This window comes from Chlamydotis macqueenii, chromosome 10 (genome assembly GCF_036417535.1).
Source record: "Chlamydotis macqueenii isolate bChlMac1 chromosome 10, bChlMac1.mat, whole genome shotgun sequence".
NCBI lineage: Eukaryota > Metazoa > Chordata > Aves > Otidiformes > Otididae > Chlamydotis > Chlamydotis macqueenii.
The window spans coordinates 6,318,914-6,343,662 of NC_141565.1; the positions used below are offsets into that span (position 1 = coordinate 6,318,914).

Consider the following 24,749-nt stretch of genomic DNA (forward strand, 5'->3'; position numbering starts at 1 on the left):
TGAAGGATGTGAACAGTTAGCAGAGGCATATGCTTTTCTTTCTGATGTGGTTCTCTTAGTTTTATTTTTAGCAAACCAGTGTGTGCTGACTGATGAGACTATCATAGCTATAGCAGCTACTGAACCGTCAGTGCAGAACTGCTAATAAATAACCCAGGAAATACCTACTGCATCTGCATCATACTGAAAACCTTTCTTGCAGTTGATTCAAAGAGGAAATGGAACTTGGGACCAGATAAGAAAGAAAACACCAGTTACCTTCAGCTAAGAACAGGGAATTGACATGTTAGATTTGTAGTTGAGACTGAGGCCATGGAATCAAATGTAGCTCAGAAACAGCTCTCTCTGTAGTGAGAGCAGAACAGAGTCAGGAGTGTTTGAGCTGGGAAGTTAGGGATGTGAGAAACTTAATATTCTAGTTTATCTTTTTATGTTAAGGCTTCAGTATCTGAGTACTGTGCCGTCAGATTCCTCACCCACACAAAACACACACACACACAGCATACAGCATTGGGTACTTTATTGTTGTCAAAGCATGAGTTCACTAAAGAACACATACTGTTTGTGTTCTGTGTGATTTATGTAACAATGTTACATACAGAATTATTTAGGTTCTTGGACAGAGACATTAAAATTCCTTATTCTGCAATTTGTGCAGATTCATGCCTTCTTAAATGAGCATGGCAGAAGAGACAGTGGCACCGTTATCTGAAGCACGTGTTTGTGCTTTGTCCAAACAGTTTGAAAGACATAGTTTAGCCCAAAAAGTCAAAGTTGTGTTGCTGAGCTTGATCTTTAGTTTTACCTAGCTTGACAGCTGTGAGTTGGAAAGCCTTTCAGTGGTGGGCGAGGTATTGTCCAGGGCAGGAAGATGAATTGCAAGATACTGATTTAAGATTGAAAAGATACCCTGAAATGCAAAGGGTAAATCATTAACGATGATTCTGTGTATGTTCTAGTTTGGGTCACATAACGTAATGAACTTGTTTCTCTGAAGAGGCTGGCTAGCATTTGTCGTGAGGGTTTTTGCAAATGAACATGTCTAAATGGTTCCCGCTGTTGCTCCATGAAGTTTCTGGGAGGTGCTCAAATGTGATGATCTTCCTCCTCTTCAGGTGGACACAAGTTTGCAGAATGGTTTTGCCCCTGGTATGAAGCTGGAAGTTGCTGTCAAATCCGACCAGAACACCTACTGGGTAGCCACCATCATCACTACCTGTGGGCAGCTGCTCCTCTTGCGCTACGATGGTTACGGGGAAGACCGCAAGGCTGACTTTTGGTGTGATATCATGACAGCTGATTTACACCCCATCGGCTGGTGTGAGCAGAACAAGAAGATTCTCAAAGTGCCTGAAGGTATTGGCTCTATATGCAGAATTGGGGAGTACGTGCAAAAATATGCTTTTGTCTTTTGTAAGCCTGGCAGGTAGTCTTCATAACTGCTATTATGCACAGATGGTATTGCTGTGATGACAAGTTGAGGTTTTCTGCCATGTTTTTCTGAAATCCTGTGACTTAGAGTAGAAGGTTGCTCTTTCACCAGAGAGGAGTTAGCTTAATTTCAGAATAGGACTTATTTGTACAGAGGCTTGTGGTTATCTTAATCATCACCCACCAAATTCTACTGCTATGTTACTTCCTTTAAAGATTTTTGTTGTTTTGTTTCTTCTTTTAAGGTGTTACTCACGAGTGTGTGGCAGATTCTTGTGAATTAGGCAGCACAAGAGTGTGGTAATTTCTTTTTGTCTGAATAATCTTTAACTGGCAGGAAGAATCACAGTCTTTCTTCTTTGCTTTTCACTTAGGTATCAAGGACAAGATACCTGACCAGGAGGAATTCCTTCAGCGGGTGCTGAAAGGAGCATGCAGCGCTCCTGCTAACCTGCTGGAGGGGGTAAGTGTTGCAGCATGCTGCATCTTGGATATGTCTTGGTTTTCCCATTTGTTGTTAAAGGAACCGCTACTCAGATGGTCAGTTCAATTCCTTTTTTAAGTTTAGGGAGTGTTGTAGTATGCTGCTGACCTTAAAATGCCACTCTCTACTGTTTCCTGTTTACACTATTTACTTTTGGTAGCGTTATCCTGAAACATATCTGTCACTGCAGGTTTGAGCTGTTCATTAATGCTATCAAAAGAAAGACCTTTTTCAAACTCCCTTAGGTTTCAGTCTTCCTCCTGTTCTGCTCCTCCTTCATACAGCTCTATGGAAATAATCCTTTATCTAGCTTTCGTGTTGTCCCCTTTCTCAGTTGACTCACTGAATTTTTTTTTTTTTTTTTTTTTTTTTTTTTTTACTAATGGGCAGGTTATTGTTTTGCATAAATCTTGCATCTTTGCTGGTGAAGAACCAAATTTCTATCCCCTCCTTGGCACTTAAAACAATATTTGCACCTTGTATCAGTATCTGGATGTAAAGTCCAGACCATAGTTTTTTTTAAAAATGCCATTGACGTCTTCTTTACAAATAACGTTTTAATCTTCATATCTTTCCTTTCTAGTCATCTTTGTATGCTAGATGATTCAGTTCTAGAAAGAGATTCTTCGTGTCTCCTTCAAACCTTGAATATATAAGTGATCATGCTTCTGAAAATGATGATGAGAACTTAAGTGAAATGTATGGCTGTATTTACAAGCAGTTCAGAAGCTCTGATGCGAGCACCAACAATTCTAAAAATTGTCATTTCTGTTGTCCTGTGTTAGCAAGGGACCTATATTTCTTTACTTCTGTATTCATACTTTAGTTATGAAAAAAAGAATGTGTATAAAAAGTGGAAGTATGGGATTTGTTTTGGTCTCTTGTACAGAATAATTTGTGTTCTTTTTGTAGCTTCACAGAGGGAAAAATCCGTTGGATCTCATTGCACCAGGTTCACGGCTAGAACTGCAAAACATCCGGGATTCCCTGGAAGCCTGGATAGTCAACGTGGTAGAAAATGTTGGTGGGAGACTTAAATTGCGATACGAAGGGCTGGAGGATTCTGACAAATTTGACCAATGGATGTTCTACTTGGATCCTTTCCTTCATCAAGTGGGGTGGGCAGATCAGCATGGATATAGCCTGCAACCACCTTTAGGTACTTCAAAATATGTATCTCTTATATGGCGACCAGAGGCTAGAGTACTCCTGTTGCTTTGATGCTCTAAATCTGCCTTCTGGGTTTAGAGTAGACATAAGGAAGAATTTTTTTACGCTGAGGGTGGTGGAACACTGAAACAGGTTGCCCAGAGAGGTGGTTGATGCCTCATCCCTGGAAACATTCAGGTTGGATGAGGCTCTGAGCAACCTGATCTGTTTGGAGATGTCCCTGCTCCTTGCAGGAGGGTTGGACTGGGTGGCCTTTGAAGGTCCCTTCCAACCCAAACCATTCTGTGATTCTATGTATATGGTCAGCGTGTGATCTGACAAATATTGTGCTTAATGAAATGTAAGTGAAAAGACCAGTAAATAGTCCAACAAGACTTTTCACTGACTCATTCAAAAGTTGCTAGATGGTTTTGACTGTAAAAACTTTCTACCTGTTTGTGGAAAGGGAGAAGCTGAGGAAGGGATTGCCTTCATGGTTATTTTTGGTAAGTTTGCGTCCTAGGCAGGGGGGAAATAATCTGTTTTTGAAGTACTGCTCAACGGGAGCTTTTGCAATTGGGGCTTGAAGTCGACTGGGCTAATTAAGGCCTTGTCTAAAGAGATATTACGGGGATATGAAAATGTCCTTAAAAATGGGTGCCCAGGGAATGAGTGTGGGAAAGTGAAGGCCAAGGGTGGGACAGGTTACCATGTTTTCCAGGCATGTGTATGTCAGGGTGGGTCATCAGAGAAGTGGGGCATAAAATGGCTGAAACACGAATGAATTGCTTATAAGCTGAGCGGTGATGTAACATGTTTCCTGATGAGGGGAAACCTTGGGCTAAAACTGGAAAATGTTCAGTGTTTACCCTAAAGCCTTTCTGCAAAGGCAGGTATACATCTAAAGTTCTAGCACACTCTGTACTATTAGTTTGGGAAGTTCAGGTTGTTTAGAACAGTTGTTTCTGTTGTGGAGTTTTTAAATGTTTTCTTCTTATGACAAGAAGAAATCATACTGAGGAAAACAAAACCATTTCTGTTGAAATGACTGAGCATACCGCCTTAGCTAGTGCATGAGCAATCGCTGCTGAAACCAGGATTGTGAACAGGGAGATGCCAAATCACTAACAGAAATGAGATAAGTGGATTTCACAGCACTATTTAAGTGAATAATGGCTTTTAAAAATACTGGGTAGCTACTAGACTTGTTTCCTTTTTATGTTTCCGTAAGAGCCTTTGATATACTCAGAGGCTTGACTTCAGGGATCCTTTGTGTGTGATGGCACTGATACAAGTTATTTCCCTCTATCAGAGGTGTGTATGGTCTGCAATTAGAGATGCTAAAAGTAAATTATGCAACTGGGACAGAATTGTGAAACGTTTATTGAGCTTAAGCATGAAACAGACTAGCGTTATCTAGGTAGGATTTGTTTTCTGGGCGTACTGTTTCTCCAGAAGTTTTCCTCTGTGTTGATGTGACCTCCGTTTTCTCAGAAAAACTAGACTGGGCAGCACGCGGGTGATACTGCTGCTTGACTTCAGTCTCTTTTTGTAACACATCCAACTGTCTAAGAAAACAGTAAGCGTTTAAGAAAGAAGATGTTTGCACAGATTCTGAACAGATGTGAATTTAGCACTTGGAGGAGCACAAATCAAACTGTTTTCTGAGAAGAAAGAAGATTACTCCATTCACTGTTTTCCTTTCTTTTTATTCAAGCCATTAGGTCCTTGAAGAGTGAAGCAGATTGGCAAGAGATCCTGAAGAAGGTGAAAGAGGAGGAAGAGGAGTCATCAGTTCCTACAGATCTCTTTAAGGTGAAGACACAGTATGTGTAGCTTAATGCTGTGGATGATATCATGAAAATGCTGTATTCCTGAGAAACTATTCAGCGAAGTCAGTCACTATTGTTGAAACTTTTTATGATGTTTTGTTTTGGGTTTTGGTTTTTTTTACTTTCTCTATTTTAAAAAATCATACTATGATACAATTATTGTTAAGTTAGACAACGCACCCATCACAACTGTGTGAGCCATTAGTTGTCATACTGGGAAAAATCCCTGGTTCTGATCCTTTATAATGGCATCTCTGGTTGTTCACCAGCTGGTCTTGCAAATTACTGTCCCTCTAGAGGAGTGCAGGATTACTGCAGTTTCTCTAATTGTGTGAGTACATTGAAAAGTTTAACGTGTAACACTTAAATCTGTAACCTGATGAAGTCACACATGCTGTATAAGGTGTCCTGTTGTATCCTAAGTGTTAGCAAATGTTACTAATGAGTCTGAATTTAAATATATATTAATTAATTTAAAAAAAAAAATCTTGACACGTTTGAGAAGTACGAATGTAAATTTAGTCCAAGTTATCTGTTGCCTTACCAGACCACCCTGTATTGTGAAATCTTGCTTCTTTGTGGTGAATGTCAGAGGAGGAAGTCTTTGGAACTCAATTTTTTAGAACTTACAGAAAACTGTCAGTCTCAGAGGGCATAGCTGGCCTTTTCTCTTCATTATAGAGAGATTGCTGTTACTCTGATTTGTTTATTTCTTAGAATGAACTGATAAAAACTCAAGTTATCCTCTTCAGCTGGATTATGTAAGGCACATCTTTTTGATGGAGAAAGGCTGAATCACTCTGATACTTCATTTTTCAGGATAAACCTGTGATTGGAGTGCATTCATTCTCTGAAGGCATGAAGTTAGAGGCTGTGGACCCAATGGCTCCTTTTGTAATCTCTCCTGCTACAGTACTCAAGGTACCAGGGTTCTTTAACTTCTCCTGCTGAGTTTTGATTCAATTGCTACTTCTATTCTCAAATGCTTAGGAAATTGGCATTAATTGATTATCTTAAAATCTTGAACTAGTTTTCAAATTAAATATTTTGTATGTCTCCCTTAGGAGACAGGTTGTCAGGAGAAAAAAAAAAAAAACAAACAACTGAAGTGCTGACGTTGAAGATATTGGATTTGAAAGTAGGGGAAAAGTTCCATAAAGATACAAGCTCAAAAGGTCAAATTGACGATGTTGTCAAACCTAGTTTTTAAAAATTGGGTATAAACCCTCATAATCTGACTATCCCCTTGAAGATAGATTTTTGGGATTTTGTTTTTGCAAAAGCTAATGTAATTTCTATGTATGCGCTGTGACATTTCAATAGCCTGGTTTTCAAATAAGGGCCCATACTGGGATTTTAAAGTTGAAATGAAAACTCCCCAACTTAATCAGGTTTTGAGCAGTTTCTGTTGTCTTGTTTTAGTAAACAGGTGAAAGGTTCTAAAGAGTTACTTTGATGTAGTAAATCGAAGTGATGCTGTACAACATAAAATTAAGACATATTTTAAAATCTTTTTTTTTTGTATATTTTCCAAGAGCTGTTGGTTTATCTTTAGTCTCTCAATATGTCTTATATTTTGCAGATCTCTCTCTTTTAAACTCTTAACGTACGGTTTCTTCAAGTAAGACGCTCACTTATTACTAAAAAGGTGCAACCAGTTCCAAGCAAAGCAAAATCATTTACTTTTCTTGACATTTTCTTGTCCTACTCGTAGTTATTTCAGGACTGTAGTGATTTTACTTATGACAGTCCATCCTAGGACACAGTTCAGCCTTGTTGAAATAAGTAGTTTTGTTATTACAGAGTGGTAATAAGACCACAAACTCTAATTTCTCTGCATTTTTTATAAGAAAATTTCATATAGCACTTGATTGCCTTATTTTTTAAAGTACTTGTACATTGTCTTTTATTATTATTAATTTTTGTTGAGTTTCCAGATAATGCAGAGAAGTCTGCTGGTTTGTGAATCCCCTAGATTGCTTGTGTGTTTGTTTTCCCTCACAGTATTTCACAGTAAAGGGTTTTCATTGTGCAGTGTTGGTGTTTAATAAAGTTATCAAAATGGTGGAGAGGGAGCAGCAGATCAGAATCTGCTACTTATAAGACCATATGATTCTCTTTTGGCTAACTACAGGTATACAATGAAAAGTATTTCATGATAGAAATTGATGACTTGAGACCGGAGCGTACAATCAGCCAGACTTACATTTGTCATGTCAACAGTGCTGGTATTTTCCCTGTGCAGTGGAGCCTGAAGAACGGCTTGCATCTCAGTCCCCCACCAGGTATGTTTGTGCAAGCTTGTCATGCTCGCTCCTCTTTGAAGGCAGTAGATTGCCAGTCCCCAGAGTGCTGTGTTTAGGACAACACTTTTGCAAAACAATTACAAGTAGTAGCAGAAGCAAAGAACAAGAAAGATCAAATTCGGAGAAACAGGAGTTCCGAGTTAGTGAAACTGAAGTTTCCTGGGTACGTGCTTGGATTTGAGAAGATGGCAGTGACTGGGGATGCTGGTCATGCATAAAAACCAGAACACTTGGATGAATGGAGTGTGTGTTCCAAGGCTGAAGGCAACATTTATTTCAGCATTAATTAACATGATAGCAGAAGCCCGTAGTCTCTTTATTGAATTTTTGCTTCTAGTCAAAATGGAACATTGTTATCCAATGTCTTATAATATTTTTAGGATATCTTATCACTTAGAAGTTAATGAAGTACTTTTTTTCCAAGGACCTATCAGGCAAGGTAGCAGATTGCTGAAACATTGCCTCAGGACATAAGGGAATTAGGGAGTGATCCTCAGCTACTGAAGTATTTATGCATTATCTCAAAATGGAAATGTCAATGGTATTGTAAAACCAGGGACTCAGTACTCTTATTCACTGCCAAAGAATTCAAAATGTTTTGGTTTAGCTACATGTGACATCAGGGCAGCAAAGAGCATAAGATGTTTGTCTCTTGCATTTCCTTGGGTAAGATGCAAAAAATAGCTTTGCCTGACCCAGCATTACCTAGAATTTTGTATGTGAAAGATGAAAACTCACTTTCTAGGCGTGTGACTGGAGCTGACAAAGACTTTAAGCTTCTCTTCTCATAGGCCACCTGGAAATGCTTGGCATTCTGAATTGTCTCAAGAGTCCTACAGGCACTGATAAAACAGAAGAATAAATAGATTCTTCTGTGGTTAGGCCCTCACTGAGGGGTAGCTGAAGTTAATGTTTTTAGATTGTCACATTAGTGCTATATTCTTAGACTAATTTTAAAATTTTATTTGTTTTCTTAAACCCTTACCACAGGCATCACTTGTAGGGGAGTCTTTCCAAGGTGCCACTGGAATAACTGCTGCAGCTGTCTTGTTGCTAATGCACTGCCAGCCTCGAACTATAATGGCAGCACGCTTCTGCACCCTGTTCCTTTCAGTTATTTGCTTTTTATTAGATCACAGGGAAGGGAAGTATTATCTCTAAGTAGAACTTAATATGTCTTTTTCTTGGAGAGGTGCTCTGTCTCCTGATGGACTCCACCTTAAGACTCTTCCCTTCAAACATGTATGCAGACTTAGAGCTGTTAGCAGACTTGACGAGCCTTTTAGGACAACTAACAATTAATGAGTTGGTATTTGACACAAGCTTGAGAGAGTAATATGTTGGTATTGACCAAATTTTGGGTGCTTTATTTGGGTAAAAATAAAAAAAAAAAAAGAGTTTCAGAGCTGGCATGACATTAATGAAGTAATCTTGTGGAAACTTTGCCAGAATTTCATCTGTACCCTGTGAAAAGTGTGCGAACGCTTTGCTGTATTTCAATTGCTGCCCTTGTCTGCTTAGCAGGTGTACTTGATTCACACTTCAGGTTGTTCTCTGTGAAGTACTTCTAGTTTGATGCCATTTCAAGTCAAAAATGGGAATCAAAAGCCCCTCTGGAATGAAAATAGAGGGAATATCTCAAATATGTGAGAACCATGCTATGGGCTGACCTCACATGGCTCAGTGAAGCCCTAGTCAGCTGACAAGGTTGAGTGACCCAAACCGATTTCGGTGATCTGTACTTCATGTCACCTTGAAATGACTCATTTGTTCTTACACTGTTAAACTAACCTCTGTGCTTTTCTTCACCTAGGTTATCCTGGGCAGGACTTCGATTGGGCAGACTACCTCAAACAGTGTGGTGCTGAGGCAGCTCCCCAAAGCTGCTTCCCTTTGGTAAGGTTCTCTTCCAGAAAAATTCTTCTTCTGGTAGGTGAATGACACTCTTGATTCCAGGGAGAAGAACCTTTTGCATGTTTTTTAGTTGAATTGCCTGTGGTGATTGAGGAAATGGAAGAGTTAAGGAAGTGCAAATGTTTGTGAACAGTAGTAGGTGCATGCCAGCTTCCTAAATAAGTAAGTGGTGGACCAAATGCTTCCGTTGTGATAAAGCAGATTGAAAAGGAGTGAGTGTTTTGTAAAACTGGAATGTGTAAGAGTCCACAGCAATGGTACAGCCCTCCTGTAATTGTGGAAACAGGGCCTTTTAATAGACCTTGCTTTAATTTACTTAGTATACTCTTTCAATCTTCCTTCCTTTCAACTTGAAAAATTCATTCCGTTGTATTAATCAATACCAAGTCATCTTAAATTAGTACCAGATAATCATTTTGCATTAATCACTGCCTGGAGTGCTTGCTAGACTTTGGGCTTTTGTTGGTTCAGTGACAGTACTGCTGTCTCCCAAAGCAGAAAAGCTTGTCAAGCAGAAAAGGGTACTATTAACTGCCTTCTAGTTCCATTTACAATAGTTGGGCTATTGCAGTGCTTAGGGGAAGAAATTAAAATGAATAATTACCATTTTTTGAAGAGGGTGTTGCTGGCTATGAATTCTTGTTGCCCTTGTTCTGTCTTGTAAGCTGTGGCATCTTAGAACAGGTCATTGAATTTATTATCCTTTTTCTGAGAAGAGTTGATCACTATAGGCTAGTTCCAGAAATCGTAGTGGATTGATTCTGTAATTATATTGTAGAGTGGCTCTGGGAGGAAGATTCCTCAGTCTGGTTGTTAGCTTCTTATCTTTAAATCAGGTGCTTCAGAGCTGGATAAATACCCATTCTTACATTTTAGGATTTTTTTAATAAATGAGGACTAAATTGGTGAAAAAAGTAAATTTCTACTTAACCAAAAAATGTGAAATGAAAAGAAAGATTCCTTTGTTGTCTGCCAGAACTCAGTTGGATGAGGCAGGATTGTTACTTGCATGTGTAAAATGGATTTCCAAGCTAACATAATAGAACAGAGAGCCTGCTCAGATTATTTGTCAGACTTATCACTTAGGTAGCAAGCAGCAGAGAATTCCTGGTTGCTTAAAAATGCACTCAATCCTTTCAGTGAGTCTCAGCATCCTTATTTTTGAATGGAAAGATGTTCTTTTCTGGGTCTGTCTGTAGAGTCTTTTTTAACTAAAATTCTTTGTAGTTCATAATGTATCTTACTTGTATTCAATGTGCTAATTATCGGAAATCTTCTCTGACTGCATGAGTATCGTTCTATGTTACTCAAACACTGAGGTATTTTGTGTTGCTCCTGTTCATGGCTATTCATATCGTATACTGAATAGACAGATGGTATTTTACTGAAGTATTCTGTCTTTATCCTAGTTAACTTCTGACCATGGATTTAAGGAGAATATGAAACTTGAGGCTGTGAACCCAGTTGATCCTGAAGAAGTCTGCATTGCTACAGTCACCAAGTTGAAAGATTCCTACCTCTGGCTTCAGCTGGAGGGTAAGCCTGATGTGGGAGAGGAGAGTAGCACTTGCATTCATTCTTCTGTAGTATCGTCATCAAACTTGAAGAGTGTCTGGAGTAAACTTGCTGCCTGCTGAATATGGGCAGCAAATCACCATTTCCTCAATGAAAACACAGCAAAATCGCATTTGCATTATCTGTTTCTCACTGAGCCTTGGATGACAGTGCTTATTTAAGCCAGGCAAAAACGGTGTTTGTGCATTGCAGTGTGTCAGTGCTAGGCTGGTGCACTGTGCAAAGTGCTGATCAGTGTCTTTTAGAAAGCAAGGGCCTTGTAACATTTTTACAAATGAGTGATTTGCATTCTGAGCAAGCTCTAACCAAACCTAGGACGAAAACTTTTAGAGAGGTTCTTCATTAAGATAGAATAGGCCTGTGTCAGCTGTTCTCCATTATAATCCCATTTCTTGATTAGCAGTACATCAGCATGCACTTGCAATGCACTATGCATCTCTGCTAAACCGTGGACGGCAAATTCCTATCTCCAGTCTTTAGGAGGAAGCAAATGAGGTCAGGAAAGAATCTGGTCAATAAAAGGGGATGAATAAACAATTGATATTGTGTTCCAGATATGCCGTAAGTAAAAGCAGCTTCGCCGGCAACCATATAGCAAGCATTAACCAAATGAGGTTTTTTATTTTTATGAATTGTTTCAATTTTTGCTTCTCTAAACTGAACAGGCTCCAAGAAGCCCGTCCCTGAATGTATAGTGAGCGTGGAATCAATGAATATATTTCCAGTAGGTTGGTGTGAGACGAATGGATATCAGCTCAGACCTCCTCGCAAAGCAATAGGTATCAGTTCTGTTCTGTTTGCAGTGGTTGGCTGGGTTGATAGAGATGGCAAGACCTTCAAAAGCAGGCTACCGCAGAATTATTGCTGGCATCACTGAATTTGGAAGCATTCACCATGTACAGAAAACACGTGCCTCTGCAACTGTTCCTCTGGCTTTTAGGTCCACTTGGAATCCATGCAACATCTCGAAACCAGGCAGTATTGGCTTGAGACCCTTGCACGATGTACGAGCGTATGAAATGATCAGTTAGTCACAACAAAGAAATCGTACCTGTGTGTATGCACACACCCCCATGCTGTGCATATACTTTTGTCTAAGTTGTTCTTGCTGTGTGTCTGACTCCGATACTGATTTTTACACTTGCACTTGTGCAAGTAAAATTAATGCCATACCAGAGCAATGTTGAGTGTGTATACGTTTTGGGGTTGAAATAAAGGAGACTAGCTTTCTAAATGGGCCGGATGGTTATGATCCTTTAATGACAAAATGTTGAAAAGTAAATCCTGCCTCTTTTAACTACACTAGTAAGTAGCACAATATAGTCTCTTCTCTCAACTGGTTAGTGACCTCTGTTTATTAAAGTTTAATGGGAGTTGGAGAAACTGAAGAACTTCCTGAATGTTTATTAAGAAAAATAGTAAAATGGTAAGATTGGAATGAGCTCTCATTTACTGCAAGTCAAAGCAAGAGAAACTCACCTGAGATGTGTCTGTACTGCCAAGGACAGGGGAGGAAGTGGAGAAAACCTAGTTAGAGAAAAGATGCTTTAAAAAAAAAAATCCAGAAGTTTGCTGGGGACAAAGCCTGAAATTGCTGAAAAGGCATGTGTTGCGTTACCTTGTTTGATGTTATAACCTGGTTGTGAAAGGCAGAATTAGCAAGCGGACCCATCACCTAGTTGACTTTCTTAGTTGCAACGGTGTTTTTCTCCATAGTAATTGGCTTAAGTCGTACAATTTTCTAAACAGCTAATTTAATTCCATTTTAAAGTTAAACAGTGCTGAAGTTCCCTGTGCCAGTAAAGTGGCAAGTTAGGCCTGTGAACCTAACCCCTGGTTAGGTTTCAGCACCTTTGCATGCTGAAAAGGAAAGCATCCCATTCCTTTTTGTCTGATACTACAAGTAGTTTAGGGGCTATGATGCAAACAAAGATGCACAAAAGGTGAGATTTCCTAGAAGACTGGGTTGTGCATGCCTGATTTAATGAACTTTTGGTGAAAGTTGAAGTAAACCTTTTGGGTTACTTCAAATTACATGGTCAGCGTATCTCTAGGGCAGATGGGTCGGCTGTCTACCATTCTGGTGACTTCAAACATGGATTCTTTTTGGTGTATAACTTAGAGGAAATGAGACTAGTATACCTATTGTACTAGAAGTTTCATTTGTTTGGTTTCCATACTTTGCTCTTTATAATACCTTCTTCTTCCTTTCAGTAAACAAGCAGAAAAAAATTGCAGTAGTTCAACCAGAGAAACAGTAAGTAACAAGTTTTTTACTTTTATTTTTTGTTAAGGTTTGGGGTTTTTTCCTTTTTCTGATTGGTAAGTCATGTTGTCTTAAGGGCGATTTAGCTTTACAGAAGTGCTGTACTGAGGGCTGAGATTCCACAATCCATTTGTCTTAATGCCAGTAGTTCCTGTTGATGTTGGAAAAGACCTCTTGCACTGCTTTCGTAGGAGATAGAAAGCAGGGAATTTGTTTTTTAACAATGCTAGTGCAACTCAGCTGAATTATTGAATAGGTCAAGTCATTGAAATTCTGGGGTTGAAATTGTTCATCTTTCGTTTTTAAAAGATTGCATGATCTGTGACTATTGGAGTGCATTTAAGAAAAAACTAGCCTGATCTTAAGACTGTGTTTGTAAGTTTGTGCTTGAACCTTTTTTATCAGTGGTGATTGATAGGGAAAATTACTGGCTTCCCTTTTGGTTGTGTTCCCTTCTCAAATAATACAGTTTCTGTAATGTGAACATGCTTAGAAAATGTGGCTGCCTTAGCACGTAGCTGTGATTCTGCACAGCTGATCAGAAAATGTCTGTAGTGTGAGTCATTTAGTGGATGAACTTTTGATAGTTCCTTCTCAGATTAAATTTGGCCCAGACTAGCCAAAAAGGAGAATTCTACTAATATCTAAAATTCATTTATAAACTCTCCGTCATGCATATGAAACTCCTTCATGTGAGCCTGCTCAAAAATGCTCGGTAAAATGCCCGACAGTTGGTTTTATTGACTCTTACAGCTTTACAAACACCAGATCTGTCAGTAGTCCTGCCAATGTTTTCATTGCTCCGAAAATACTGAGCAGACTGTTCTTCCATGTTTTGTAATTGGAATTCTTACCAGAGTACTTGGGTCGTTCTGGTTGGGTTTTGTTTAAAATCTATCTTTTTCAAAATGTGTAAGGTAAGACTGTGCACTGCCTTGTGCCATGAAATGAAGTTAAAAGGAGGCAAAAAATGTAAACTATTGTTGGTAGCTTTGTGTGGGGTGTTTATCAGCATGGTAGCCCATATACTTCAAGCAGGAGGGATTGCTGCTAGCTGTAGCAGGACAGTAGTCCTTTCCAAATTCAATTTGATATTCCTTGCATATTGTTATTGTGAAACAGGGGAAGTATGGAAAGCAGATTAATAAGGCTGGACCTGGAGAAAGAGGAAAAAAATCTAATGTTTGGATTTTAGGAACCGAGAGGTGATTGTCCTTACCATCTGTCCCTTCTCTCAATCTTCTTTTCATTTCAGAATTTTGTCTTCAAGGACAGTTCATGATGGACTAAAGAACCAGGAACTGAACTCTTCTGACTCAGGTATTACTCAGAGAGGGCAGGCTAACAAAGACAGAATTCTGTGACAGTTCAGCTTCCTCAACGCTCCTCTGTTAGGAGAGGGAAAAGGAGGAAAGGGTTTGAAGATTTTCATCCCTTGATGATTTGTTGAACTTCAAAAGAGAATGAAACAAACAAAAACATGCAATTACTTTTGGCCTGCAATTGATATGTGCATTAAACCTGGAAATTAGATTTTTACAGCAGAACATCCCACCCGCAGCAGAGGATTTGTGGAGCCAAATGTATACTGTGACCTATGCACATGATTTTTTATTGGCACCTGTTATGTTTAAGAATATTGGGAGAAACATAGCAGGCGCACTGCATCTGTGCTCTTGAATTGTTACATTCTAGCTTGGGGAAACAGGTTTGTCTGTTTTTTATAATTTCATCATCATGATAAACAAAACAATTCAAACAGTAAACTGCTTTGTGTGCCAGATGGTGAAATCTAATAATTTTCTAAACTGTTGCAAGAATTAATATGATGAATAAGTACATCTGCTGGTGAAACAGTCATACAGATCTATCTGTTTGGCAACAAAATTCCTCTTCTGTTGTATTCTGTACAGTGAAATTCACATCTGAAGCTTCACCTTATAGAAATTATTTGTGCTTGCTTAGCATTTTAATTGGCTTTTAATGGAGTCATAATGTAAATTTGACTTCGTTTATTTATCTGCCAGTTTTACTACTGAATTTAAGATCTTTAAGTGATAGTGTTGCTCAATCAAGAAAAACTACAACACTGCTAGGGTAAAACAATTTTCTATTTATACGTAAGTATTTTGCAACACGCTTTGTACATAACTTTAATTTTGAGCGTTTAACTGTTTAATAGGTTTAGCAAACTTTGTCACTTCATGAAAGGTTCCTTCATTCCTTCAGTTGCTGCATCTCCTGTTTGCTGTTTGAGGGGAAAGAGTCTAAAAACACAAAGCAATGTGATATTGCAGTTTAGGAGAATAACTTCTCAATGGAGAATAACTTTGCCAGCTTCTCTAGTGGCAGAGGTTTTGGGGAGAGTTAACAACTTGACTGGAAAATTTATTCACAATTGCTGTGTAGGAAGTGCTTCTGCTACCAGAAAGTTGGGATTTTCATCTTCTCGCCTGTTCGCACTGGTGTAATACCGTGAAGCATCAGACTAGCCAGGAAGAAATGTTTCTTTTCTGATAAATGACCAATGTTATTTCCTGTAGTTTGACAATTTGCAAGCATGCTTGTGAAGTATGAAAAATACTTTGGCAACATTGGATAACCAGTGCTGTCATTGCAAATGTGACACTGAAACTGCTGCAAATTCATGTCATGCAAGACTTTCCCCTCCTTTTTTATAGCAGGCAAAATATTACGTATTGCAAGAAGTCATTCTTTGCTGGACAGGCTGTAGCGTGTGATTTAAATCTTTGCTTTCTCATTTCTCAGTGGTAATTAATGGAAAGTACTGCTGCCCAAAGATCTACTTCAACCACCGGTGCTTCTCAGGGCCTTACCTTAACAAGGGCAGGATTGCAGAGCTTCCTCAATCTGTGGGACCCGGGAACTGCGTTCTTGTTCTGAAAGAGGTGAGGTGGTTTTACATAGAGGATCTGTGTATAGCGGCATATCTTAAATTCTAGAGTGTCTCTCTAATTATAGATGGGTAATTAATAAATTTAATCTGATAATAAGTAAAGAGGGGTTTTTTTGTATAAAATCAGGTATAAATCATGGACTGGTTTATGAACGACTGGAAAGGGTAAAAGCCTCTCATTTATCTGAGTTACAGTAAGCCTTCTACTGCTAAACTTTATTTTAGGTTAAAACAGAGTAACCTGTAATTACCGCAATCAAAGGAGTTAATATCTTTTTATAGCTGTAATGAATGCTTCAATTTTAATTAACAGAATTTAGCTTCAGATAATCCCAAAATTCCTCTACAGTTTGTGCTGTTGATGTTAGAACAGAGGAAATACAGATTTTCTTGGTATAAATGACAAACTATTTTCAGTAATTGGAAAATCAAAAGAATTCTCTGGGTTTTGTAAATTGCATATGATTTGCAAAGATCAGATGAAATTGTGGTTTTCCTTTCTAACGTAACTGAGGGAGGGGAAGGGGGGAGGAAGAGGCCATTCTTTAATGCCAAAGAGCCTCTTTTCCAGAAGGTGTTTCACAGCAAATATACAGATACTTTAATGCAATAATTATTTTTCTGAAGTCTCCAGAAAGGTCATGGGATGCTTATTATCTAACCTGAGAGTCTGAAAGTCTCCCAAGTCTTAGCTATATATGCACACATGAGCTCTCATGAAACGATCACTTTAAATGCAGAAATTGGCTCAACATCTCTGGAATTTTTTGGCTTCCCTACCATGTATCATAACTGGGAGAGACCTTAAGAAACACTTTCTGGCAGACATGCTGTAAAACAAGACTCCAGTGGACAAGAGTCAAACTGATTACTGAAAAAGTTCCAGTTTTGCATACAGAAAAGTACCCCATTATTTCTGCAAGTTTCAGTACTCTGATGTAAGCACTCCAAAAGTGCAAGTGTGAAATTCTGTGGCAGTTTCATTTAACCTTGAAGGTTTAACCTGCTTCGCTGCCTGAAAGCATAAAGTACGCACAAATCCTGCTGCTGTTAAGATGCTGAGTGTTACTAAAAGTTCAACCAATATGCTTGGTAGTATTCATTTAAATGATTACTCTTGCTCAATGTATGAATCGTAGAGTGAGTTTCGTTCCTGCATTACATTTAATAGGCTTCTTTTGAAATAGGGACCTCTGGACTGCTGCATTAGTAGGACTGAAGCTGTGAGTTTGTTTTGTCAGTGTTCTGATGCACCCAGTTTGGGAATGGAATTGAAGAAGCATGTACTGAAATAAGAAATACCATTTGAATCCACATTTTGTGCTATCGCCCACTAACTTCAGGCTACTCACGACTTTCAGTTACTTTACAGCAGCAGAGAAATTCTGATTTTATTATAGTGTGGGCCTTATAATGGTTCACGAAAGCAAAACAGAGGGGAGCTTAAGATTCTGCAGTATGATTTTGTAAGAAGTAGTAGGCTGGCAGGCAGCAAAATCCTGCAGCATTTTTGGCACATCTTCACGTGTCAAACAGTCTCTAAGATAATCACTCAGACTTATCCAACGTTATGCAAGTTTTGTAGTATTCTGCCCCAGGGTTTAATTTAGTGGCATGTAATTCAAGGGCAATGACTTGGAAATTGCTAGATACACTCGTGACTCTGCAGATAAATTCTGAAGGTTTGGCAAGGTCCAAAGTGTCGACTGCTCTCAGTTTTCATTTTGGCAGTATCAGAAAGTATCTGTAATCCTGCTGTGAATTACTGCTTTGATGCTAGATAATTTGGATGAATAGAAGTAATTTCCTATTCTACTGCAGCACTTTAAAACAGATTTATTGTACAGATAACTTAAATGTATTTTCTCCTCTTCGGTTCCTCACCATAGGTTCTCACTTTATTGATCAATGCAGCTTACAAACCTAGCCGTGTCCTGCGAGAGCTGCAGTTGGATGAAGAGGCTGCATGGCATGGCCATGGAGAGACCCTAAAAGCCAAGTAAATTCTTGTCCTGTTCCCCACTTGCTTGATCCCAGTAGCAATGTTCTCTGCAATCTATGCTTTAACTTCTCACATTTCAGAGAAGGAAGGATTGCTTATAGCATATGAAGATGCTGAGGGATTAAACTTCCAAATATTTATAAACTCCTTTATGAAGGTCTGGTGATGTGCATCTGATTTTAATGCTCCTTAATATGCCAGGTGTGCTCTGCTACTGGCATGTAAGCAGCTAGTGGTGAAGTAAGAATGGTGTAGTACTGGTGCAACGTAGCATATACACTAGCAGATGTGCAGGTGAGATTTAAGAGTAATTCACCTGAAGTTAATTGTCAGTATTTTAAAGCAAAAGCACATACTGCTTAGGAAGCTTCTCAGACTTCCATGGCATTTGCACACAAATTTCTCAGTGGAAGACGACTCCTCTGAAATTACGTTATAGCAGTACTCTGAAATGGCCTGGCATGGAAGTCTTTCTACAACAGCCGACCCTAAAGCACTCCCTAGTTTTCCCACTGAGCTTTTCGGGTTGGAGCTTCTTTGCAAGGAAAAAAAGCAGTGATCATATTTACGTATATTTGATAAATCCAGATATTCCTTTATAGTCTAGTGATGGTCTTGTGATTAGGTCCCTGTGTTTGCATCCTAGAGATTAGATTTTCCCGATGTGCCATAGCACACTTCCTACACAGTTTTGAACTTGTCAGTAATTCTTTTGTTGGATCAGTTTCCTGTGTAAAAAGACACCTTCATGTGTATTGAAGGTTTGCTCTGGATTTGCACAATAGAAAGATCATATGAAAGGTTAATGTAAATAGAAAATGTACCTTCTAAATAGAGGGGGAAAAAATACCTTGTTTGATTTCACTGCAGTTGCTGCGTGCTTTCTTTTGTCACATTAGTGAGAGCAGGGCTATCTGGACTGTGATGATATTGCTCTTTCTTTCAGTGCATTAACTGGGTACTTGCAGGCCTGAGACATCCCAAACAGATACCAGCATGTGCCAGCAACTGTGTTGGGAGAACAAAGCAGAAATGATATATGACTCAGGCAGACATTTCACAGTGCGGCTCTGTCTGTGTCATGGCAAGGCTGATGAACAAAAAGAAATCTTTGCTTAATTTAAATCAAACAGAAGCAATATGTGGTGTCATGGCAAGCGACTGTCCTGACAAATTATTCAGCAGTTAGGTGAAAGCTGATTGGAAATGTGACAGTAGTTTATTTGTTTGCCATAGTATGTGTATAGAATGGCTCGCTAGAAGCTGTCTGCTGTTACCTTTTGTTGGCTAAATTGGTGCACTCCATCTTGGTTTTAGGGACCAGCTGTCCACATCACAGTGGACGCTTCTGTAGTCCCATAAAAACAAAGAAAGAACAAACCAGCTGTGAAGAAAGAAAACAAAACATCTGAACTTTGGGATATTCCTCTCAGATGGTATTTTATAGCCGCTGGCAGGGCAGTGTTGCTGTGTTTGGTACTGCAGGCGTCTCTCTGGTGCTTATATTTTTAAATTTGCTTGAGTATCTGTTGTGAGAAACAGGACTACCCGTTTCCTAGACTTGTAAATCCATGAAGTTGCTCATTGCTCAGATTTTCCCTGAGTTTGATCTCAAAGCAATATTCTCTTGCGTCTCTCAGTGAAGTACTTTTATTGTGGTAATTGGGGGATTCCTGAATTATGACCACTTTTTTTTAACGTTAGGTACAAGGGGAAGAGCTACCGTGCAACTGTGGAAGTTGTGAGGACGGCAGATCGAGTGGCAGATTTCTGTAGAAAAACATGCATCAAGCTGGAATGTTGTCCAAACCTCTTTGGCCCTCAGATGGTGCTGGATAAGTGTTCAGAGAACTGCTCTGTCCTGACAAAGACTAAATACAGTGAGTAGGCAGCTGATCGCCAGCTGAGGCGGGGCTTGGGGTGGGGTGTTATGTTTTGGTTTTCTTCTGGCTCTGGCTGCAGAAGGGATCCAAAGTACATTGCTTTTGCTTACACAAGTGCTCAAACACTACCTGCTCAGGCCTACAGAATATCCATGTGCCAGTATGCAGGGGAGAAAAAAAATAGTTTTATAAGTGGTAACACCATGAATTAACTTACTGTGTGCTTAGAATTCTTATCTGCTTAAGACAACTTTTGGAACAAGCACTGACTCTAATATTGTAATTTAAGTGGCATTGTAATTGCTTTTACCATTTTGTTGTGGAACAAAATAATGTCAAGCTCTTTTCTTAGCTTTTAGGTTTTTTAGTTTTTTTTTAACTGACTTTAATCATTTGACACTGTGAGAACAAACAGTACATACTACAAAGCATCACAGAAAGCACTGTTAAATTGGACCAAGTCTGTAGCTGATGGTTTTTGTATAAAATCTGGTAATTTGGGGCTTCTCAGAGATGGAGGAAGCAAATCTTTGTAGGGCAAATCAAGTGTATTAGTAACTCTTCTTCTTTAAACCAAATTGAAGAGGAAAATATAGGCACATACTCATTCTGAAGTTTTGCAGAATTGGGATTTCTATTGAGACATGCCCTTGTAGTGGTTTTACAGTCCTGATGATGGACAAACATGACTAGTGACATTGAAGGCGCATTTCAACATGATGCTCTTTTCTTCTATCCTGGCAGCACACTATTATGGAAAGCGGAAAAACAAGCGGATAGGTAGGCCTCCTGGTGGCCACAGTAACCTGGAAGTAGCCATGAAGAAACCAAATAAAAGACGGAAGAGACGAAAACATTTTTTTGTTCATAAGAAAAAACGTGCTTCAACTTCGGTGGATAACACTCCAGCTGGATCTCCCCAGGTACGAGACTGCCAACAACTCTAGTAAATATGGTATGTGATCTTCAACTGGCTTCTTTTGAAACAGTAAACTGTTTGTTCTGTGTAACTTCAGGTTACAGCTGACAAATGCATGGCAAATTTGTAGCTTTTGTCCTCAACTTCCCATTTTTTAAATTTCACCAACTATTTTCTTTTCCTGCCTCTTCAGGGCAGTGGTGGAGAGGACGAGGATGACCAGGATGAGGTAGATGAAGAATCTCTGACTGAGGATAGTACCTCAGAGCACCAAGACGAAATGCTTGAGGAATCAGAGGTTTCAGAGAAGAAATCACTGTCATCCTCTCCTACACAGAGCGAACTGTCTCATTCCTTGGCTCAGGACCGAGATAAGCGGAAGAGGAAGCTCAGGACCTTTTCCTTTTCTGATGATGAAAATAAACCTCCTTCGCCAAAGGTAACTTCGAATGTGGATTTGTATTCTAGTTTGCTCACTGTTGGGCAAGCATGAATATCTTGGGATATTAACCATCATACATATGTTCTCGTAAAATACTCCATTGCCCCATAAAGGGTGCTGTGAAGACACTACAGAAGAATTAAAAGTAATTATTTTTATTACAGTCATGTTACAGGACTGTAATAAAGACTAAGCAGAGGCTGTTGACAGAGTGGTGAACTTTCTATTTCCCAGCTGTTAGCACTCGTCTTGGTTCAACCTGAGCAGTGATGTGGTGTTGACCAAATCCTGGTTTTAGATCCATGCTTACTGGCTGTAACAATGTTATAGCCTGCGCCCTCAGCACAATGCTGTTCTGCACGTCTCTGCTAACCAAGAAACCTCTACAATTTGACCTCTTACTAGAGCCTTATATGGCAGCTGAATGTTTGAGGGTGGGGAAGTAGAGAGGAGTGTTGGTCCATTGCATATGTAATATTTGGGGAATTCTTTTTGTGCCGGGTGGTTTGTCTAGGACATAAAGTTGGAAGTTGCTGAAAAGCTGCAGCTGGACAGTAACCCTCTGGAATGGAGCGTGGCTGATGTTGTACGATTCCTCAAATCCACTGACTGTGCACCACTGGCGAGAATTTTCCTTGATCAGGTATTATTTTTTGTCTGTTAAAAGGTTGAATCTGACACTTCACTTCTTACCCTCTAATAATCACAAAAAGAAGCTAGTTTAAATTTTATAATAGGGTTTTGAGGAAACAAGCACATGCACAACCTTTTGCAGTTTGGGAGAGGAGAATTAAAGGAATGGCCAGAATTTTTCAGATTCCTTAGTACTCAGTGAAGGATGTTTTGATCTGTGGAGCATCCAAATCCCAAACCTGTAGAGAATGCTTACAGCCAACCACCATGAAGGCCAGAGCCTGTTTTCTAGGACATACAGTTTTGCCACTTGTTTTGACTCTTCCAAATTATAAATGTTTTCCATTCTGCAGACTAACTGTAGGTGTCAGTGTGTTGTACAGCTGCACAACAAGTGAACATTTTTGTGTTAACATATGACAAGTAGAGTACAAACATAAGTCAAGTTAACATTTTTCTTGGATCTTGGTTAAAATTTGCCATTAAAAAATCAAAACTATAGTGCTAGAACTAATGATGAGTATGGTTTGTGGTAGACGTTTCAGAAGATGTAGTGTTTCTTGTAGAACCTCTGGTTCTCCAGAAAGATGGAGAGGTTAGGGAAACTGACTTTCTGCATTAAATTTTCTTGGTTTCTGTTATTGGGTTCATTTTTTAAAAATAGCATCTCATGAGGTTCTGCCCCTTAGCCAGTGAATTTGAGCAGACATTTTAAGAAAGGAGCTAATTTGTTATGAGAAAGAGATTATTATTTTAAGCTGCCTTAAGTAGCACAGAAGAAATGTCTAATTCATAATTGGTCATGAATCTGAAATTGCAGTAAGTGAAAGCTGGAGGAGCAGGGAAAATAAGAATGCAAACTCACTGTAGGGTTTTTGTCTTCTGCCAGGAAATCGATGGCCAGGCACTGCTGCTGCTGACCCTGCCCACCGTTCAGGAGTGTATGGACTTGAAGCTTGGACCAGCTATTAAACTTTGCCATCACATTGAGAGGGTCAAACTTGCCTTTTACCAGCAGTTTGCTAACTGAGGAGCAGCCAAATTGAAGTGGACCTTTGAAGCACAACTATGAAAACATGCTCCTTTCTCTCTAGCAAGGAAAGCCAAATGAAATTAAACTGAGGCCCTGGTGACCTAAGAGCATCTGTCAGACTCAGTTTTTCACTCTGACAAAAGGAAGACAACATCTGGAGCAAAATGCCAATGCAAACACAGGGGCTACTCTACCAGCTGCCAGCGCGGGAACACAATAGTCTCTTGCTCTATGGTTCCCTTTTTTAATGTATTTTTTAATGATTACAGAAAAGTCTCCTCTGGTGGGAAATGACATTTCAATAGTTCTGTTGGCACGGAACTTTAAAAGGAGGAACGGATCCTGTTTACATTAGCATGTAGGCTGCCAGAAACAACCTTTCTCTGTTCCTGATGATTCACAGAATCCCCTTCCCTCCCTGTGGACGAACACTTGCTTTCCCCCACAGCACTGGCTTTGGAATGTGCTCTTTGCACATTCGTGTGTTTATATTGAGTTTTTTAATGAATTTGTTCATTGTTGGGACAACAACATGGCCACAGGGTTCTGAATGTACAGTATAGCAAGAGTGTGGTTCCTTTTGGTTTTTGTTTGTTTGTTTTGGTTTTTTGTTTTGTTGTTGTTAGGTTTTTGCTTTGTTATTACTACCTCTGTAGCCTGAACAGTAGAAGTGATGAACTAAAAAGGGAGGGAACTACTTCTGGACAAATCGTCTGTAGCTGCACGGCAGTCTCTCTCCTGTGGGCATGTCAGGAGTACAAACCAATATCAGCATACAAAGCTTCCGATCCAAAGCTTTAGCTGAAACCTGTGTAGGCTTAACCTGGATGTTACCTTTTTCCTCAGATGCCAGAAAACAATTACTTTGCACTTCTCTTACAGACGGGCTGTAGGAAAAAAAAGGAAGGAAAGAGAAAGTGCCTCTGCATTTTCTGTATTTTGGTTATCAGATATATTTTTTTTCATTGTGTGAAATTACTTCCTTTTTCTTATAGCAAACAATTGGGCCGTGTATACAGAGCCTGTCAGCAGACTTCTGCTTTGCTACCTGAATGTCTTTTTAGAGAATACACTAAGGAAACTGCAATCAGTAGAATCATAGAATCATAGAATGGTTAGGGTTGGAAGGGACCAACCCCCCTGCAAGGAGCAGGGACATCCCTGACTAGGTCAGGTTGCTCAGAGCCTCATCCAGCCTGGCCTTGAACGTCTCCAGGGATGGGGCCTCCACCACCTTTCTGGGCAACCTGTTCCAGTGTTCTATAACTCGCATCGTAAAAAAATTTTTTCCTAATTTCCAATCTAAATCTACCCCCCTCTATTTTAAAACCATTACCTCTCGTCCTATCGAGGACTGCAACTTAGCTCTGCTGGTGTTTGCATACTGGAAACTATCTTATGAGCATGAATTTGTATTTTTAACTATTTACAGCTGCTCAGGATCAGACTTGATGAAGATGTAGGGGGTTGGGAAGGGGTTTCTGTGCTTTTTTAGAGAAAAGGAAGGGGACAGAGGGACATATAGTTCCATTGGTAAACCCACAGCAGGGTGAACTGCTGATTTTAATTTTCCAGGGTTATAAAACCCGATCAGCCACTTGGTGCAGACCTGTGCATTACACTTTAAGTAACAGGGCTTACTTTACTTTCCATTAAAGATGTGGGAAACTTGCATCAGGCTCAAGATCTGCATCAAATAAGCATTGGTTTCAAATGCTTGCATTCATTCACTCTGCGTGTTAGAGTATTTGGAGGAGCACAGGCAGGAGCTTTCTGTGTGCAGCTGTGGTCCTTGATCTCCTACTCAAATACATTTTTGCAGAAAGCCCGTGGCATACTGAGGCATTTAAGGTAGGAAGGTGCTTACTGCAGGAATTTGTTTAGGAAAGACACATTTGCTGGTTTCTGACACACACTGGTTACTTGGGTCAGATGGATTGATTCAGGTGTCCCTTAGGCATAG

At 39.5% G+C, this 24,749-nt stretch overlaps 1 protein-coding gene across 1 annotated transcript in view; it reads left to right on the top strand.

The window, feature by feature from the left end:
- SFMBT1 (Scm like with four mbt domains 1) overlaps window positions 1-23,785 on the top strand; it is a 34,055-nt gene extending 10,270 nt beyond the window's left edge. The window contains exons 3-20 of the mRNA XM_010126115.2: window positions 1,116-1,356; window positions 1,806-1,894; window positions 2,828-3,074; window positions 4,782-4,879; window positions 5,716-5,817; window positions 7,031-7,181; window positions 9,016-9,098; window positions 10,526-10,652; window positions 11,357-11,470; window positions 12,906-12,948; window positions 14,213-14,277; window positions 15,727-15,866; window positions 17,764-17,873; window positions 19,581-19,756; window positions 20,504-20,682; window positions 20,872-21,117; window positions 21,635-21,763; window positions 22,643-23,785. Coding sequence (XP_010124417.1) covers window positions 1,116-1,356; window positions 1,806-1,894; window positions 2,828-3,074; window positions 4,782-4,879; window positions 5,716-5,817; window positions 7,031-7,181; window positions 9,016-9,098; window positions 10,526-10,652; window positions 11,357-11,470; window positions 12,906-12,948; window positions 14,213-14,277; window positions 15,727-15,866; window positions 17,764-17,873; window positions 19,581-19,756; window positions 20,504-20,682; window positions 20,872-21,117; window positions 21,635-21,763; window positions 22,643-22,783 — 2,481 coding nt within the window. The 3' untranslated portion in view covers window positions 22,784-23,785. The remainder of the gene's footprint in view (window positions 1-1,115; window positions 1,357-1,805; window positions 1,895-2,827; window positions 3,075-4,781; window positions 4,880-5,715; window positions 5,818-7,030; window positions 7,182-9,015; window positions 9,099-10,525; window positions 10,653-11,356; window positions 11,471-12,905; window positions 12,949-14,212; window positions 14,278-15,726; window positions 15,867-17,763; window positions 17,874-19,580; window positions 19,757-20,503; window positions 20,683-20,871; window positions 21,118-21,634; window positions 21,764-22,642) is intronic.
- The last annotated feature ends 964 nt before the right edge of the window (window positions 23,786-24,749 follow it).